Source organism: Phytophthora cinnamomi (genome assembly GCF_018691715.1).
Source record: "Phytophthora cinnamomi strain GKB4 chromosome Unknown Contig53, whole genome shotgun sequence".
NCBI classification, from domain to species: Eukaryota; Oomycota; class Peronosporomycetes; order Peronosporales; family Peronosporaceae; genus Phytophthora; species Phytophthora cinnamomi.
Window position 1 is genome coordinate 1225023 of NW_027150986.1, and position 13001 is coordinate 1238023.

General features: G+C 53.0%; 4 protein-coding genes across 4 annotated transcripts; 3 read left to right on the plus strand and 1 right to left on the minus strand.

Moving 5' to 3' along the window:
- Window positions 1-4242: 4242 nt before the first annotated feature.
- On the plus strand, window positions 4243-6456 carry IUM83_00317 (Ca2-modulated nonselective cation channel polycystin; the record flags this gene model as incomplete). The annotated part of the gene is made up of 1 exon (XM_067924079.1): window positions 4243-6456. The coding sequence occupies one exon, from the start codon at window positions 4243-4245 to the stop codon at window positions 6454-6456; it is 2214 nt and encodes a 737-aa protein (XP_067789465.1).
- A 439-nt stretch (window positions 6457-6895) lies between these two features.
- IUM83_00318 (Polycystin Cation Channel (PCC) Family) lies at window positions 6896-7813 on the plus strand (the record flags this gene model as incomplete). The annotated part of the gene is made up of 1 exon (XM_067924080.1): window positions 6896-7813. One exon carries the CDS (start codon window positions 6896-6898, stop codon window positions 7811-7813), a length of 918 nt encoding a protein of 305 aa, XP_067789117.1.
- Window positions 7814-7858: 45 nt separating this feature from the next.
- On the plus strand, window positions 7859-8719 carry IUM83_00319 (uncharacterized protein; the record flags this gene model as incomplete). The annotated part of the gene is made up of 1 exon (XM_067924081.1): window positions 7859-8719. One exon carries the CDS (start codon window positions 7859-7861, stop codon window positions 8717-8719), a length of 861 nt encoding a protein of 286 aa, XP_067789381.1.
- A 434-nt stretch (window positions 8720-9153) lies between these two features.
- On the minus strand, window positions 9154-12900 carry IUM83_00320 (Voltage-gated Ion Channel (VIC) Superfamily; the record flags this gene model as incomplete). Its single annotated transcript, XM_067924082.1, has 6 exons — window positions 9154-10085; window positions 10650-11467; window positions 11675-12268; window positions 12357-12468; window positions 12541-12589; window positions 12673-12900. 6 exons carry the CDS (start codon window positions 12898-12900, stop codon window positions 9154-9156), a joined length of 2733 nt encoding a protein of 910 aa, XP_067789066.1.
- Window positions 12901-13001: the final 101 nt, after the last annotated feature.

Below are 13001 nucleotides of genomic sequence, written 5' to 3' on the forward strand. Positions count from 1 at the left end.
TCAAAACCGTTCTAGCTCGAGCCTCAGCCTCTTTCTTCGACAACAACGGATCGCCACTGCCGCTCGCAAGTTCCACTTCTTCCAGTGCGCGAGATCGCAGATGGCGAGAGCCCTCGGTCGTCTTCAGCCAGCGTTCGGCGCGATCTCGACGGGCTTGTTGACCAAGAACTCGGAGCTGGCGACCACGTCTCGCTTGAGCTTCGGCCGCTACTAGGTAAAACTGTACCAAGTCGCTGCTGTCAGCGTTAATTTTTTCTCTAGCTACTACTGCCACTTGAGCATAGCGCACGGCCTCTTCGAGTTGTCCTCGTCGGAGATAAACTCGACTTAGGAGGAGCTTCACTCGCGCTAGCAGCACTGGAGGGCTGTCGTCGTCAGATTCGGGGCCTTCAACGTTAGCGGGAACTCGAAGATGACAATTAGCCCCCAGCGTAAGAACCTCTGTCCATGTGAGCGAGTGGTAACTAACTCGGTTTAATACGCGCTGCAGCGTGGAGCAAAGGCCTTGGGTGTACGACGCAGCAGAGGATCTACGGTTGCTGAAGTCCGAATTTGCGGTCTGGAGACGATCGAGAAACGTGTGGAATGGAACGATACCATCCTCAGCCGTGTCAAGAGATACGAACAATGCGTTCAACATTTGCGCCACACCGGGCGGTAATCGAGCCGACACAAACGTGAGGTGCTGGTGAAGTTCTTCGCTCAGCTCTTCAAGTCTCAGCAACAGTTGCTGCCAGTGCAGGGTTTGCTCCGACCCGAAGACTTTTTCCAGAACATCACGGGTGAAAACCGCAGCTAAAAGCTGGTTGCTGCTTCCAGCTTCTGTATCCTTGTTCAAATTTGCTAGCAGTTCGTCAGCTACCACTCGGCCTCGTGCAGCTTCATCGCACTGTGCTGCGTAGAAAAACTCAAGCGCTAACTGTAACAACTTGCCATTGTCCTTCTGTTCACCCAGAGGTTTAGTTGCTGATCCTCGCTCTTTTTGCGTTTCGATTTCGAGTTCTCGAAGCAAGTTGGCACAGCATGAAGCGTGAAGCTCGGCCTGTTTCCACAGGTTCATCCTTGCGTAAGCCTCTCCAAGTTCCAGTTCAGCTTGAGCTTTACTGATGTGGTGTTGTCCGTGCACCAACTTTACTAACGCCAACACCCTCATTCGCCCTCTTAACAGTTGCTCTGACAACGTCCGTCCTTGGTCATCGTAGAACTGGTTGATGAACGGGTCTGAGGACTCGTCTTCGTCGTCATCGAGCTCGTTCGCAGCATCTCGATCGTCCAGATCTAGAGAATTGTTGTCGCCCTTGCTTGTATTGTCGCGCTTCGAGCTCTTGCGAAGCTTTTGCTTCATCGCCAAGGGTTTCGCGAAGGCCCCTACTCGAGTGTGTCCTGAAGTCTCGAGAACCTTCAACTCCCGATCTAGGTCTGCACACTCTTGCAGAGCGTCCTGCAGGCGTCGAGCTGGAGGTTTGTACCACGATGTCATACCTGGACAGGGCTCTTCGGGCGTTGGAGGAATTCGCTGCGGAGACACGAAGGGTATGTCCTCGCATGGAATGATTGAGGTGAACGCCAGCGGCATTCGGCCCGCACGCTGACTGACACTTCCAATCACCATTGCTATACCTGCTACGCGAACTTGCGCCTAGAAGGTGTTGACAGCAAGTGAAGGGGTTTCGAGAACGTTATTTTGTCAGGATTTCTGCAAATTTGGCCACGATGGCACTATTGTCCCGACGCGAATACTTCAACGTGACCATATCTCCATTTACTTCTTAAGTTTAACTAACATTGAGCATTGTGGTGAGCTCCAAATGACCACCTTGGGTCAATCGCGGGATCCACAGCTGAAGAGGCCCACCTCCGGTACCGGGAATCCGCAAGAATCCATCCCTCCACCGATCCAGATACAACGATTTGCCTCCTAATGCAGTAACATTGGAGATTCACATCACGTTCGTGCCCGCGTCGACAGCTACTTCGTCGATCTTTCCTCCTCCTGACATGACGTTCACGTGTACGTCTTCCGTGTCCTCACTGTGGCAAGTGATTATTACGGTTCCATCGCCGCTCTTGATCCAAGTGTCCGCGCTGCTGTTGAAGGCCCTCCCCACTGTTGTAAGCCCCAACGCATCAGACACCGAGCCATCGTCGACTTCACCGATAAATTCTGTGGGCCCACAAATGGTTTGGAAAAACTCGGAAACCACACCAGCGACGTTCGTGGGGTCCCAAACTGCTGCAAACACTATGGCCCTGTCAGACATGGTGTAAGCATACTCCTCAACTGAGAGATAGGTGCCGTTGTCGCTGGTTCCAGAACTGATGAGATCGTCCAGTATGCCGCCGAAGGTTTTACGCAATGTGTCGCGCGTGGTGTAGGGCTGTTGATGCATCAGATTTTTCGATAAATTGCTCCATGCAATTTTTCTTGTGACTGTAGGGATTTCATGCAGCATCAAATTCGACTCGCTCATGACAATGCGGATCTCACCTTCCGAGATGTTCGGGTTCTCTTCGCGAAGGTTTGCTATGGTCAGCCACGCGCGGTCGGTAGGCCTTCATATCGTCTCCGCAGGTTGAATTGGACTGCTACGCCGACTGCAACGAGTACTATCGATCGTGTCGCCCAGGGTAATTGTCTTCATAAAGGTCGTGAACGACGCCCAACTCGAGGCAGTGGTGCTGTTGCTGTTCACGATCTCTCTGACGAACAGCTCGATGGTGTTGGTCACTCGGTCGGATACTTTCATAACCTTGGACACTTTGATCCCGAGACAACATTATCGTGATCGGCAGATCAAAATTCACGTTGTCAGTCTGGTACAACATTGTCAACATTTGGTCCGTGGATCGGACATTTTGACTGTCCGCACGTATCTTGACAGCGCTTTGACCAAGTTTGCGACCTCCTTGCCACACTTGAAGGCGATTTAGACGCCCTTCGCCATCTTGGAAAACGCCCCGTAGGCTCCGAATGAAAGAGGCTACGGCAGATACTTTCGACAGCATTTCAAGAGTACAACCGTCGTTGTGCCCGATTCACCGCATTCCACACTCGACGGGGAACTCAAGCGGACATTGCGCCCAGCATGTGCCGAGCTTGGACTCGAAACCCAAGGGACAGACAGACTTCAAATCTCGATAGCAGGCCATGCCCACCCAATTCGTGTAGGTCGACTCCAATGTGCTGATACTGGCAAAGAAGGGCATATCGACGAACCCGGATACTTCCGAGCCACTCTCGGATTCGTCGCCATCTTCAACGTCGTCGTCGTCGCTATCGAGGGAATCAGCGTCCAGATCTGGCATAATTGACGCAGACATTAGAGTCGGAGTCGGTGTGATATCGCCTTTGATCGTGTAGGTTTGGGCGGAGGTAGCAGCGATGGCTATGCCGACAAAACGCGCCAGAACGAGCTAGGCGTCAATCGATTAATGAACGAGATTTCGGTGATACCCGCGTGGAGGCAACCTCTTGATGTGGTGGCATCTACGAGCTGTGCTCCATCTGATGGACTCCATCGAGAGCGTGCTGGGGAATCTTGGGTCGAATCTGAGGCAAAGCCGATTGAAAAATGCAAATCGCTGCAAACACCAGCCTGCAGCTACGCATGCGCTCACACAGAGCGCCAGTGGTTCAACGACTGAAGAGATTAACGGAGATTAAAACGGCATGTGTATGGTGCTGACAACACGGAAAGGGGAAACACATCCTTGCCGCTCGAAGTAAGGCATATGCCAGCTTCACGGGCCGTGTAGCACCGTGCTACTAGCACGACGACGACGGCCAACATATTAGGATTTACCCTCGAGTACAGTTTCGCCCGCAGAATGACAGTGGTGTTCCCATGGCCCAGTCGACGCTCTGAACGCGCAACTGGCCACCCTTATCCTTTCCATCACTAGCATTTGGTGCTGGCTATGGAAGTGGATCGCGCTCTATTGCACGGCACAGACACCTCCAAGGCCATGATCGGCACAGAACACCTCCAAGGCCATGCTCGGAGTCATTACAACGGAAATGGACCCACAGCTTCGCTGATATATTATCCATTCGACTCTCCCAACAAGCGCTGCTCAAGCCGGGGAGTGGCAATAAGTTTGACTCGCGGCCGGAAGTTCCGGCCTGCGTTCCAGTTGCGGTCGGTAAAGGGCTCTTGACGATGGTGCAGAGCTCTTCGCTTCGACCCTCACTTGCAAATTCGACATTCAAGACTCGGACTACCCCACTTAAACTCGAGCAGAATGGTGCTGGGGGCAGACATGTACCTCGTGCTGTCGCCCGACCCGTGCGATACCGGGGAACGGAATGGAGGTTACCAAGCTAGTGAAAGCGACTCACCCGTTGCTGCCCCAGACCCGACGATCTCAGTCGGAATGGCGCTGGACGTGCTGTGGCACGACAAGAAGCACGCAACGGACATGAAGAAGATCATGCTTGCCATGATTTCGTTCTGCATCTTCGTCGCTGCCATGTTCCTGCATATACCAACGACCAACATGTACCACCAGCACTACGGCGTGTCTTCCACCCTCGCGACTTCAGGAGATGATACAGTGACTGACAGCTCCCCCGTCAAGTTTTACAACATCGAGACCATCTCGGACATTTTCGACTGGCTCAACGACACGTTCATCCCCCAAGTTTTCGTCACCACGGACTACAACGGGATTGTCTTGCCTGAGGACCAATGGGGGAGGATTGCCACGTTCAACAAGGTGCTCGGGGCTATTCACTTTGAAGTGACCTACATGCAGTCGGGCGAGTGCGATACGCCGGATTTTCTTGCTGACATTTACACGAGTTGCTACGATTCTTCCAGCACGACAACAGATGAACTGCTCATCAGTATCAATACCAATGCTTCTGACGCTGCTGCACTGCTCACAGAGAAGAAAGACAGCGGAACGTGGATAGACTCGTCGACACAGCAACTGGTTATCACCGTTATCACCCTCAATGGCCAGCTTCCTGGATACGCGGTGACGAAGCTGCAGTTTGATTTCAATGACGGTGGGTACGTGCAGCCCGCTGCTTCGACGACATCAACGCTGTTGGATCAATACCCCTCGGCCACCCCTATCGTGCTTGATGCTCTCGTCGTTTTGTGGTTTTCGCCGTGGATTCTGGTCCCCGCTATCATTCAATACGGACGAAGTTACGAGAAGAAACACCGTCTTGCGACTCCAAAGCACTGGTTGAAGCTCGCGAAGCACACTGCTAAAGCGATCGGAGTGTGGGCTTTTCCCGATGGTTGGTTCGCTATCGACTTCTTCAGAGGACCAATCGTCTATTTGTTCTACATCACGGTGCTTATAACGCAGGTTGTCACGATGAATTCCGACTTCAAGCGCAAGCTGGTTGCTCTTGGTAACGGCGGGCAAACAGATAGTGAAGCCAGCGATACTCTTGCATCCGTGACGAGTTCGTTCCGAACTATAGCGAATCTCACTGTCTTGCTGCGGCTATTCGCCACCGCGGCGGTGTTGGTGCTGGGACTTCGCATTCTAAACACCTTTCGTGACCATGTCGGGCTGAGCATACTTACCCGAACTATGGCGAGCGCAGTGCGCTCCTTCTGGACGTTTTCCGTCATCTTCGCCGTGGTGTTTGTAGCTTTCGCTGTGGGTGGCACTGTGCTGTTCGGCGATCGCGTTGAGGATTTCTCGTCATTCATGAACGCGATGAAGTCGTGCGTCAACATGATCTATGGAGACTTTGACTTCGACAGCATCAAGGACATCGACTACTCGGTTGTGTACTACTGGAGCTACATGGCGATGGAGACGTTTGTGCTCTTAAACATTGTGCTCGCTATCGTCGTGGACGCTTATCAGGAAGAGAAGACCAAAAAAGACAAAAACAAGTGCTGGGTCTTCTTTCGTGTGGCCAGCAATGTTTTCCGGCAGTGGCTTGCTCGAGCGAACGACCTAGTGTGGATCCCGTGCTGTCGGCGAGAGAATCGCCGCCACGAGGTGGTGTTCTGGGGGAGAATTCGACCGGTTGTACTGCATGACGTGCTGAGAGCCAAGCTGGACGAAGGTAGGTGTGGGGACCCATACCTCGATTGGACACCGCAGACGCTGATCAGCGCCACCACACTAAGCAAATTTTTCCCCGAGGCTAGGATCGAGGAGTGCAGAGCAACCATGGAGCACCTCACAGTGGAGCAGCGACACCAGTCGTCGCATGACCTGATTGAAGAAACCGCAGCGGCGGGTGGGTCCCTGCCAGCGCCAGAGACGAAGTCGAAGCTCGACAGCATTCGATCGGTGCAAAGTCCCACGGACAGCATGCCGGACGACCTGAGTTATACTCCGACTACAAAGAGCAATCGCGGCCAGGCTGGAATTGATGCCGACCATCTCGCCACGAACGACGAACTGATCATCCGCATCGATGCCCTGCAGCAAAAATTGAATCTACTCATCGAGAAGATGTCGAAGCAAGAACCGTGAAGTCCGAGCAAACCTCGAATATCTGTAGTCATCATTAATCGACAGTGTCCCCTGCGCAAACTAGGCCCAAAGACCTCACGTTTCCCGTGTGAATACCACTCACGAACAAAGACTAATACGTGTAGCCATCGGTCATGTGACTTGAAAACCGTTGATTCTTCGCCAGTGGACCTAATGATGCAGTGATATCCCACAGAATTCGCTTAACGTCCCACGTTCGTGTCCTCCTGCTTAGCGAAGACAGCTTTACGCTTTTCAAACTGCAAAACCGATGGAATCCAGCCGCGTACCCAATGCTAGTGCTACTGCCAGGGGTAGTGCCACAACACCGCCTTTAAGCCATCCACGTGAATAGCAGGATCAAATCACGCGCGGTTTCCAATTCGCTCCCCGAGGCCCAAGACTCGACCCACTTGATCGACTTGAATAGCGTTCAAAAATGCCGTGGACGGATATGTACGTCATCCTGTCGCCGGACCCCTGCACCGCTGTGCAGACAAAAGACCCACCACCCCCAACGATCTCCGTCCACGACGCGTTGGATGTGCTGTGGCACGACGCACACCACGCGTGGGACCTGCGGAGAATCGTCATGGCATTGTTTTCCTTCGCCATCTTCATCGCCGCAGCTTTCGTGCACGTTCCGACCCGAACGATGTACAACCAAAGCCACGCCGTCTTGTCGGCCTTGGCGACTTCCGGGGGCGACACCGTCACCGACAACTCCCCCGTGAAGTTCCTCAACATCGAAACCATCCCGGACACCCTCGACTGGATCAATGATACTTTTGTCCCCCAAGTGTTCGTGACGGAAGACGCGTACGGCGAAGATTTGCCGGGGAATGAATGGGGTCGTGTGTCCCTGTTCAATCAAGTGCTGGGTGGGGTTAGCTTTGACGTCACCCGTATGAAGAAGCGCGACTGCCAGACAGAGGTTTTCCTACGCGGGCTGTACGGAAGCTGCTATGACTCCGAGTACACCACGACGTACGATTTCGTGATCGCGTACAATAAAACCGCAGCGGAAGCAAGTGATATCTTGGCTGGGAAGGGGGACTGGCTGAACGCGTCGACGAAAGAGCTGGTGATCACTGTTCCGACGCTCAACAGTGAGATCCCGGGCTACGTGGTCACGACCCTCAAGCTCGATTTCAGAACTGGCGGCTACATCAAACCAAGTTTCACGACCACGCCGACACTTGCTGATCACTACCCGAACACTCGAAGGATAGTGATTGACGCCCTTGTCGTGCTGTGGTTCTCTCCGTGGATGCTTATCATGACCGTCACGACGTACGCGATTAGGCACTACAAGTCTCGTCGAGGAACGGCGGACCCCGTCAAGTTCGCACACTAGAGTGTCATGGAGATCATCCGAAAGTGCACACTCCCTGACGGCTGGATGGCAATTGATGTTCTGAGAGGCCCGATAGTGCACGCATTCTACGTCACAGTTCTCATCACGCACTTCGCGATCACCGAGGAATCTTTCATGAAGAACATTGAGGAATTACAGAACGGAAGTCGAAACGGGGACAATGCGCTGAGGTCTCTCATCGCATCCTTCAATTACATTGCCCGTTTGTCAGTGCTATCACGGATTCTGGCTTCAGTCGCAGTGTTCATCCAGGGCCTGCGCGTTCTCGATACGTTTCGCAACCACAACGGACTCAGCGTGCTCAGCCGCTCGATAACGAGGGCGATCTGCAGGTGCGGGGCTTTCGCGGTGACATTCTTCGTGATCTTCATGGCGTTTGCGGTGTCCGGCGCTATACTGTTCGGCAATCGTGTCCACGAGTTCTCGTCGCTGTTAGTTTCTATGACAACGTGCGTGAACATGCTCTTCGGTGACTTTGACTTTGGCGTGATCAGCGACATCCACTACTCCGTTGCGTTCTACTGGAGCTTCATGGTGTTGGAGATGTTTGTGCTACTCAACATTGTGCTGGCGATCGTGATCGATGCTTTCAACGACGAGAAGCTCAAGAGGGAGAGGACGAAATGGTGGAGGTGTCGGCGAGTCTTCGCCAATATGATGATTGGATTCACAACTAAAGTCATTGATTTGCTCCCAAGCTGTTGCCTGGGGATCAAGCCGCGCCATGACGTAGTTCTGTGGGGACGAATCCGCCCGAAGAAACTCCGACAGGCGCTTCTCGCGAAGTTGAACAATGCTCAAGACGTCGAGCATGGCTGTGAATTGGCACCTGGCAAAAATGCTGACTGTGGAAAAGCTGGAGCAGCACTTCCCCGACGCTACTGAGATCGAGTGCGGTAACACGTTGAAGCATCTCGTAGCAGGAATCTGCCACGACTCTGGCGAGAAAGACAATAAAGAAGATGGTTGTAGCAAGCCTGATGAGCGCGTCTTGTTGGCACCATGCCAATGCGGAGTTGTTGTGGAAAACAAACTCGACAGCCCTCGAAGCTTCGAACCAACGATGAATACTGGGGTGTCAACGATTTCCATTCGCGATAGCAACCGCTCGACACCGACAAACGAGGTGCAGAACGTCACCGCTCGCCTAATAGGCGTTGAGGAAAAGCTAGAGCAGCTCAATCTTGCCCTTCAGCAGAAAATTGACATATTGGTCGAACGAATGGCCCAGGCGAACTAAGTAGGCTTTCAAGTTGAGTAAAGCATACTAATCAAACAAAAAACGTTGTTTTGTTGTCACAGAACAGTGAATTCACAGCCTACAATTGTGATGGGCGAGAGAGATTCTCGACGAGGTCTGCCAGCGTCATGGATGACTTCGTTCGACCTCGGAAGCGCCGCTGGAGCTTGTTAGCAAGGCGGTTGATGGCCATCACATTGATCAGCACGAAGATTTTATCAGCGGCGTAGACGATCGTGTCCGATGATGGACAGGTATACACGTACGGATACGGCGCGCCTCCAGGCCCGCCCTTCGCACGTAGTAGCCCGATCGGTAGCGTGTGCGCGACTCCGGACGTCATGTATTCGAAAAGCTCTCCATACAGAAGCTGCCGTCCACGAAGCTCCCGGGGAACGTCGTAGAGTACGAAGCAGCTCTTTCCATCGAGAATCTTCCGGATGAACATGTTCAACGACGGATTGAAAAAGCTTTGGATCAACAGGTCGTCCGCCACGTAAGATGGGAACAGCGCTCCGTTCATGAAGCGCTCTTGGAAGAACGTGTCGCCGTCGTCGCCATTGTACAGGCTTTCGATCGTCATTCCATTCACATCGTCCGATTCGGCACCGTAGGTACTCACTTGCTGAGCTGCCGTTCTGAGGCTACCGAGGAAGAACGTGTTCACAGACGAGAGAGCACGCATGAACATGGTCGACTTGCGCTGCACCCAGTTCCGCTTCTTTGTCACAGTAGATGCTCGACTGTACTGCGCGCTATCACGACCACCAGATGAAAGCGGGCCTCGGTGACTCGATAATCTCGATTTCACATCGTATTCGTTGTCAGCGCCAATGAAGTCACCGCCTTGAATTTTCCGAGTCGAGCCGAAGCTAGGCACCGGGTCTAAGAATCGGTTGTTATTAACATCTCGGAGCTCGATGATCGTGAAGATTTTACTGCGCTGCAGCGCTGAATTGACGAGGATGGCGTTGAAAATCGCTTTGGAGTCGTCGTAACCTGCTTCATTGCCTTGAGCGAGCACGACGATCGAAGAGGCCGTATAAATCCCTGCAGTAGCTAGAACATGATGGTTCTGGGGAGAGCCGTGGACATGGTACACCTCCCCGAAGTCTCTCAGTTGAAGCCACGAAACGCTGTCGAATGTGCCAGCATCCACAATGACCACAGGGACGACCCGTTCGATATGCGGTGCTCGCAGAGGTCGAAGGAAGTTCACCAGTCTAGAGACAGACCGTTGGCCGCCGCTCTCATTTCCAATGTTGCTGCACACAACGATGTGGCCACCGCCTGCAAGCAAGTGCCGAGAAGGAGATGACGGAATCTGGGACGGATCATCACTAGCAGCGCAGCGTCTGATGTAATCGCGGATGTCCTTGGGAATGCGCCTTTCGACGTTGTGTTTTGCCTGACGAGCTCTGCTCAGAAGATTCCCACGGCTTTGAAGTAGCGCCATGTTAGAGGACAGCGCTGCGATACTACTCATTGTTGGTATACCAGCGAAAGGCTCGAGCGCACAGATCGATTCGGCAATCAGATAAGCCTTTGTGCTTGAAGCAATACGATACCACCGACCAGGATTGAATGCAATTTCTCCATCCGACTCAACTGCAATCAGAAGCACAAGGCCGTTTGATTGTCTGTGGATGTGCATGGTAGCTTGGATGAAATTCATGCCGTGGAAGTGTTTCGTCAGGCAGCACGAGTAGATTTCGTTGGCAGCCCCAGAGATGTACTCGGACACCCAAGGCTTCACAAGGTGCGCTTGTTCCGGTGGCACGTTCGGGAGTTCTCCGCTGCGGCTAGTGATCAGATTCGACACCACAGTGGACAATCCCGGGCATCTGCAGCTGAGCCCCATCAAACCAAGTCGGATCTCATCTGCACACACCAAATTATCCTTGTTCAACCCCGTAGCCTCCAAAAGAGTTCGGTTGTCAGAGTTTGCCAGCATGGCAAACAACTGCGTGTGCTCATTCTTCTGCTGGGAGACCGAGAGAACACGAAGCACCGTGGCAGCATCTTCCTTGTTGCCATCGTCCGAGTACTTGTCGGGCAAAAAGAATACAGCCATCGCTCGATCAAGCTGCGCGTTCCTTAGATCGGTATCACGAAGTGGTGAGCCGTACACAAGAAACACGCGCTTGTGGTACCTTGGGTTCTGCTCTACAAAGTCCATCACTTCTCGCTGGTAGGACGCATTTTCACCTGCCTTGTCGAACTGCATCAACACAACGATGTGAGTTTCGCGAATGAGACTCCCACCGCGGTGCATCCATTTCGAAACGAGAGGCTTGACATTTCGCTTCTTCTCGTTCACTCCTCCTTCTTCCATCGCTGAGTACGCTTCATGGATGCTGCCGTAACGAGCGTGGTTTTGCAAGGGAACGTCACTTCGAGAATGCGAGGCTTCCGTTTTGCTTTGCCCCGCTTTTCTCTTACTTGTCTTGCCTTCGTCGTCATCTTCGGTATCGCTGTCATGGCCTTGGAATGCTTCCTCGTGGTCTGGGTGGAAAAACTCTCGGATAAAATCTTTGGTTTGAGCGACCGACGGATTTCCTGTGACGATTACATGCACCGTGTTTCGCGAGCCATCGTACTTGACCAGAGTTCCCCGCTGATCTCCGTACAGTGTCATGAAGGCGGCTGACTCGTTCGCGAACGTGTAGATGCCGAACACGATGATCACGCAGACAGTCAGCTGACCCAGCACTGTGTGAGGGGAGAAGTCTCCGTAGCCAACAGTGGACACCGTCACGAACATGAAATAAATGGACGAGAAGAAGCTCCACGTTTCGTCACAATTCGGGTACGCGTCAGTTCCTTCATTCGTCGCTCGTAGGATGGTTTCCGTGCCATTTTCGTTACTGCACTGGTACACATGAAGCAGGAAGCTGTTGGTGTGTGGCAGCTCACCCAGCTGCTCAAGCGAGAACAAAACTGCAGCGAAGAAGAACACGAGGCACAGCGCCTTGAAGACGACTAGCAGCACTTGCGAAAAAAAGGTCTTGTTCGGGTATCTCGTGAACAGGTGATCCACCACCACGTAGCCGACGTACGACCGAATGAATCCAAAATCCAGCCACGAGCGAAGACGCTTCGTCCCCACCACGATCGTCTGGATCGAAATGGCGAAGTGCGCAACCACCGACAGCAAGTCGAACAGGTTGTGAAGCTGCAGCACGAACGTCACCCTGCAAAACGCAAAAAAGAAAAAAAAAAGCACACACACAATCAGCAGCTAAATCCACCAAACAGTCAACAAAAGCCATTCCAACTCACTTGTTCTTGGCAGCGAGCCACCGCACGCCGTATCCGACGCCCGTCGCGATCAGGAACAGGGACTCCACTGACCACGACGAGAAACTCACAGCCAACGACCCACCTCGCACAACTTCATAAAAATAAAACTTTAGTAAAAAAATATTTTACGGCAGATGAGACCTTCGTTGTTGATCCCACGTACTCCAGTTGACGCAGACATAGAAGCTGGTGACGAGTTGAACCAGGTAGTTCTGCCTCAACCGAAGCAAATAAGAAAATAAAACTTCAGCAATGATAAACTAGCTTTCAAAGTGAGGAACGCATTGCTGCGTACCACGATGTTGGTGAGCGGGGAGTCGCAGAGCTTGCGGAGCCGCTCGACGTAGCGGTGCGAGGCCAGCTCGAGCCACTCGTAGACGATGGACAGCGCCACGACCGGCACCTGGATGAGCAGCCAGTAGCGCACCTGGTCCCAGATGAGGTACCACGACGCCGTGTAGCAGCCGGCCGAGTCGTCCGTGATGGAGCAAGCGGGGGCCACGGCCGCCACCAAGTCCGTCATGCTCGACGGTAAGAGCTGTACTGCCTGCCGCTTGGCCTCTATTGAGAGGGTGACCAATCGGCCGTTTTCTAGCCCGCGGTAAATTCTTATTGTATGTTTTG